At 44.3% G+C, this 6,000-nt stretch overlaps 1 protein-coding gene across 3 annotated transcripts in view; it reads left to right on the forward strand.

Annotated features, from left to right (window-relative positions):
- Positions 1 to 6,000, forward strand: part of Pdss2 (decaprenyl diphosphate synthase subunit 2) — a 322,043-nt gene extending 316,043 nt beyond the window's left edge. For all 3 annotated transcript variants that reach the window (XM_004660609.3, XM_045155171.1, XM_045155170.1), the window contains one exon: positions 5,134 to 6,000. In XM_004660609.3, the coding sequence (XP_004660666.1) occupies positions 5,134 to 5,292 (159 nt within the window). In that variant the 3' untranslated portion in view covers positions 5,293 to 6,000. The remainder of the gene's footprint in view (positions 1 to 5,133) is intronic.

Genomic DNA, 6,000 nt, shown 5'->3' on the forward strand with positions numbered 1-6,000 from the left:
ACACACACACTCACAAATAAGCCAAGCAAGGCCTGGGGTGGGAATTCAGCGGCTGAGAGCTCTTGCTGCACAAGCATGAGGAGAAGTTGACCTTCCCCTCCCCCAATCCTAACCCAGCTGGGATGGGGGAAGCGTTTGCTAGAACAGGGACTCCGAGGTTCAGGTGTTAGGAGAAGAAATGAGTGGCTGAAACAAAGACCCCCTTGTCCTCATGGAAGGCCTTTTTATAGATTATTGGAATGGGCTTTTCGGGCAGGCACAGATGAGTGAAGGAGAGACCTGATTGGTTTTTTTGGACTCATGGGTGTGGCTCAAGAGGGGCCAGTATTCCTAGGGATGTCAGATTGGGGAAGCTGCAGGGGGCGCTGTTGCTGTGGAATTGTTCATAGCTATGGTGGGTGAGACTGGGTCAGACCCTGGGTTCCAGCTTTGCCCTCAAGTGCTTCTGGATTTGTTGAGTTTCTAGGATCCAAACTCAGGGGAGCAGGCTTTCACAGCAAGCACTTTTACCCACTGATCTGTGTCCCCAGCCTGTGGCGTGCCCATTCTCTCCCTCTTTCTCTGTCTCTCTCCCAAATAAATATATAAAGAAGAAGGAATTCCGTAGCCTGGTGTTCAGAGCCACCTTGGTTCCTGCGCACACTGTTTGCTGGTTTCCTCTGGGCCTTTACTCAACTGTTCTTTTTCCCTATAATCCCCTAGCTGCCACTGACCCTTTTCAACATGCACAAGACCTACCTCAAACCCCACTCCACAAGGCTTTCTGGAATCTCTTCCAGTTAAATTTATCTCTCCTTCTACCCAAGACTTACAATCCTATATATTAGTACCTTGCTTTTGTTTCCTTTTAATTAGTTCCTGAGCTCTAAAGCAGAAAAGGATCATTCTACTCCACAAATAGTGGTGCTCAATGAGTTCTTGTAAATTCAGCACCTAATGTACTCGTGTAGATATCCGCATGCCTGTAGGTACCAGTGTAGAAGTGTAGAATAGGAGAAGGTTGGCTTGTCTAATTTAGATATGGGGAGGTTACAGGTCATGAAAATAGAGGCATGTTCTCCTGCCTATCTTTCTTAGGAGCTCAGGCCAGCTACCTTTGAGGATACTTCACAGAGGGGAAGGTGAGTGATCAGGTAGTGAAGGACTCAGGGCTTAAGGAAGATAACAGAGGGAGAACGCACCAAAGCAGGGACCCGAAATTCAGACGCTTGGAATGACTCAAGAGGTATTACACACAAGGCACACACACGTTAGAGGAAAGCCATACCTAGAACAAAATGAAAAAGCATCTGGAAACAAAATACCTGTAAGAAACAAACAGAAATACCCAGGTAAGGAACAAGAGCCTTCCCTCTCTCAGCCTGGCTTGCACACTAGTATTCAGGTGAAAGAACCATATAGGTCAGTCAGGCTGCCAGAATGGGAGAGAGACTAACTACACATGATGGACCCCCATTTATGACCCAGGTGTGTTCATAGACTCAGAAGACTGGCCCAAAGAGGACAGCCCACCCAGGTATACAGTCTGGGGAAGGCTTGAAGCAGAGGGCACTGTGGCTGTTGATAAGAAATTGCTCCCAGGCCGCTGTCATCTTGGGTGACACTGGATCAGCCACAAGTTCTAATTCTGCTAAGGCAGGTTCTCTTTGAGGCTCTGGTCCTAACTAAACTATAACAAGAGCTACTTTACTCCTGATTCTCCTTTAAGAAGAATCCTAAGCTCTTGAGACAGCTAGTCTGACTTTTGTTTTTCAGTCTGGCAGTTCATTTGCAGTGGCAAGAGACTTTGTCTCAAGAAAGTGGTGAACATAATACCTTGAAGTTGTCCTCTGACCTCCACATGTGTGCCAAGGCACTCACATCTATACACACACACAATAAATATATAATGGTGGTTTTTTGTTTGTTTGTTTGTTTTTTGAAGTAATGTTTCACTGTAGTCCAGGCTGACCTGGAACTCAATCTGGATGGCCTCTAACTCATGAACTCATGGAAATTCTCATACCTTAGCCTCCCAAGTGCTAGGATTAAACATGTATATCACCACATCCATCTTAAATAAATAATTTTTAAAAATATATGCTGGTAAACTGGGTGTGATGGCACATGCCTTTAATCCCAGTACTTGGGAGGCAGAGGTAGGAGGATCGCCATGAGTTCAAGGCCACCCTGAGAATGCAGAGTGAATTCCAGGTCAGCCTGAGCTAAAGACCCTACCTCGAAAAAAAATATATATATATATATGTGTGTGTGTGTGTGTGTGTGTGTGTGTATAATTATTTATTTATTTATTTATTTATTTATTTATTTATTTATTTATATTTATGCTGGGCTTGGTGGCACATGACTTTAATCCTAGCACTTGGGAGGCAGAGGTAAGAGGATTGCTGAGTTTGAGGCCAGCCTGAAACTACATAGTTAATGCCAGGTCAGCCTAGGCTAGAGTGAGACCTTACCTGAAAAAAAAGAAAAAAAAAAAGAGCTGGACATGATGGCATATGCCTTTAATCCCAGCACTCGGGAGGCAGAGGTAGGAGGATTGCCATGAGTTCAAGGCCATCCTGAGACTACACAGTGAATTCAGGTCAGCCTGGGCTAATCCAAGACTCTACCTCAAAAAACCAAAGGGAAAAAAAAAACTATATGTGTATACATCTATAGTATGCATATCTATTACAATATTAGTGTATGTTAATATATATTAATAAATATAATAAATAAACTTATTTAATTTAATTAATAAATAATCTGTTATGTATAAAATTCAATGCTGGGTATGGTGGTACATGCCTATAAGATGCCTTTAATCCCAGCATAAAATAAAATATGTCCTCTGGGGCAGGGGTTAAAGGCACTTTCTTGCAAAGCCTGCTAGACTTGGTTCAATTCCCCAATATCCACTTAAAGCCATATGCACAATGTGGCTCATGCATCTGGAATTCTTTGCAACAGCAAAAGGCCCTGAGGCACCCATACTCTCTCCTCCCTCTCCCTGTTTAAAAATAAATAAATAATTTTTTTTTCTTTCTTTTTGTTGTACTCAGGCTGACCTGGAATTTACTATGTAGTCTCAGGGTGGCCTTGTACGCACAGGGATCCTTCTACCTTGGCCTCCCGAGTACTGGGATTAAAGGTGTGCACCACCACCTGCTAATAAAAATATTATTGAGGCCGAGCGTGGTGGCACACGCCTTTAATCCCAGCACTCAGGAGGCAGAGGTAGGAGGGTCACCATGAGTTCAAGGGCACCCTGAGACCACATAGTGAATTCCAGGTCAGCCTGAGCTAGAGTGAAGCCCTACCTCAAGAAAAAAAAAAATTGTTTTTGAATGTATTTGTTTATTTATTTGAGGAAGAGAGACAGAGAGAGAAAATGGGCAACCTAAGCCCCCATCCACTGAAATTGAATTCCAGACACATACACAACCTTGTGCATCTGGCTTATGAGGGTGCTGGGGAATCAAACCTGGATCCTTTGGCTTTGCAGGCCAGCACTTTAACCACTAAACCATCTCTCCAACCCAACAAACTTTTTTTTTTTTTTTTTTTTAAATAGGGCTGGAGAGATGGTTTAGTGGTTAAGCGCTTGCCTGTGAAGCCGGTTCAAGGTTCAATCCCCCAGGACCCACGTTAGCCAGATGCAGAAGGGGGCGCATGCATCTAGAGTTCGTTTGCAGTGGCTGGAGGCTGTGGCATGCCCATTCTCTCCCTCTCCCTCTCATTCTCTCTCTCTCCCTCTTTCTCTGTCACTCTCAAATAAATAAAACAAAATTAAAATATATTTTATTTATTTATTTGAGAGAGACAGAGAGAATGGGCACGCCAGGGCCTCCAGCTATGGCAAACAAACTCCAGATCCATGCACCACCTTGTGAATGTGATTTATGTGGATAGTGGAGAATTGAACCGGGATCCTTTGGCTTTGCAGGCAAACACCTTAACTGCTAAGCCATCTCTCCAGCCCCCACCAAAAACAAAATTGTTTTTTAAATGTGGCCTCTGATCTCAGCTTTGTCACTGTCTATCTATGATCTTGAGTCATGGTTTCCCTGGAACTCTGATTTCTTAAGTGCAAAATTTGAGGAGTAAGCCACCATGTTTCTTTTGTTCACGTTTCATGCATTATGCAGTAAGTAGCTCAAAGTCTCATGAAGAGGTCCATAAGTGAGAAGCAAATTAAAATGCAACACTGTGCAATAGTACTGTACTCCAGAAGTATACAGGATATTCTGGAAGCCCAAAGTAAGCAGGTCACCTAGCGTCATAGGGCTGGCATCCTAGCCAAGTACATTCTACCCAGGTAGAATGTGAGGAGCTTGTTGGGGGTGGGGGAGGACAGCCTCAAGGAAGACAGTAAGCCAGCTCGGAGAAATACAACTAGTTTCCTGAAATATATGAGGAAATAGGAGGCTGGAGAGATGGTTTAGCACTTAAGGTGCTTGCCTGCAAAGCGTAAGGACCCAGGTACCCACTTAGAGCCAGATGCACAAAGTGGCACATGCACCTGGAGTTTGTTTACAGTGGCTGGAGGCAATGTAGCTCATGCATCTAGATCCCAGCACATTGTCTATGACAATGGGAGGTGGAGCCAGAATCCAAAGCTTGCAGCCAAGTAGTCTGACACCCACTTGTAGTTTGTAGCGATAAGACAACCTGCCACAAAGAAGGTAGAGCACAGACACCTCTCGGGTATCTTCTGACCTCCACACATCCATGCACACACAGTTTAATACAGAAATAACTTAAGTTTGGAGGAAGATGTTACTGGAGCCTTCCTCCCACAAGAATACCAGGCTGGTGAATTCCAAATGCCGGAGCTATCACTGCCCTGGCCTTCATTATCACCATCCCAGTACAGCACATTTCAGCAGATCAAGGGGTGAGTGTGGGAAGAAGGTGTAATTAGCCTGATTGGAGCCTATTGTACTGCTGTGGAGCGCAGACTCAAGCAGCCTTAGGGAGGTGGTGCCTGGAGATCACCGGAACGATGTCCTCTTTCCTTCCTCAAAAGAATGGAGCAGAAGTATTGAATCTGCACGCTTTCTCCCCTGCTTCATGCCCCCTCCCCCAGTTTAATTATGGTCCTTACTATATGCCTAAAAACTGACATATTATACATTTCTTTCTTAACAGTTGCGAGAAACAATCAAAGCTGGCAAAGGTGTGACTTCGGCTATTGACCTGTGTCGTTACCATGGAAACAAGGCCCTGGCAGCCCTGGAGAGCTTCCCTCCCTCAGAGGCCAGATCTGCTTTAGAAAACATTGTGTTTGCTGTGACCAGATTTTCATGACACTAAATTTAAAAGACGCTATTGTTCTTTAGCTGAAAACCCCAGAGAATGAGGTGATCAGGAGAGCTTTTGTGATGAGATATCTAAATGTCTTAAAGACTTTAAAATCATATACATTTTTCCCTTCCTTTGCTAAACAAATACCAGCCTTCTTTCTGGAAGTGCTACAAACAAAATGAGAAGAAAAAAAGGTCAAGCATCTTTCACTTTGTCACGCCAGCAGCACACTTGAGGCTGCAGTAACAGAAATAATTAATGAGATTCGCTTCTGTGACCTCAGCAAATGGACAGGAAAGAAGTCCTTATTGATTGGACCCAGCCAAGGATGGCGCCAGGGCAGTGGCCTGTGGTTTTCCTGGAGAGGACAGAGCGAGCTGGGAGCGGCTCAGCCAGGGAGGACTGTCCTATCTGCCTGGTGTCCGCTTTGTCCTCGCAGAGTGAGCAGAACGTGCATTGCTTGCTGGCCTGTGCGCATGTCTCGGGACTTGTGGCACAGTGTGAAAACCTCGGCAGCGTGATTTTCGTAAGATTTGGACAGGGTGGGGGGTTAAAATTGCTAAAAAGTTGCCAAAAACTTGAAGTTGGAGATTTAAATGTTACCATCCATTAACTTGGTTAAACTAGTAATTGTTTTCCTTCTTGACTGAAGATCAATATCAAGTTTTAAGTCCATTTCAAAGAATTAAACTTTTTAAATTTCAAATGAGA

This window comes from Jaculus jaculus, chromosome 7, assembly GCF_020740685.1.
Source record: "Jaculus jaculus isolate mJacJac1 chromosome 7, mJacJac1.mat.Y.cur, whole genome shotgun sequence".
Taxonomy (NCBI): Eukaryota; Metazoa; Chordata; class Mammalia; order Rodentia; family Dipodidae; genus Jaculus; species Jaculus jaculus.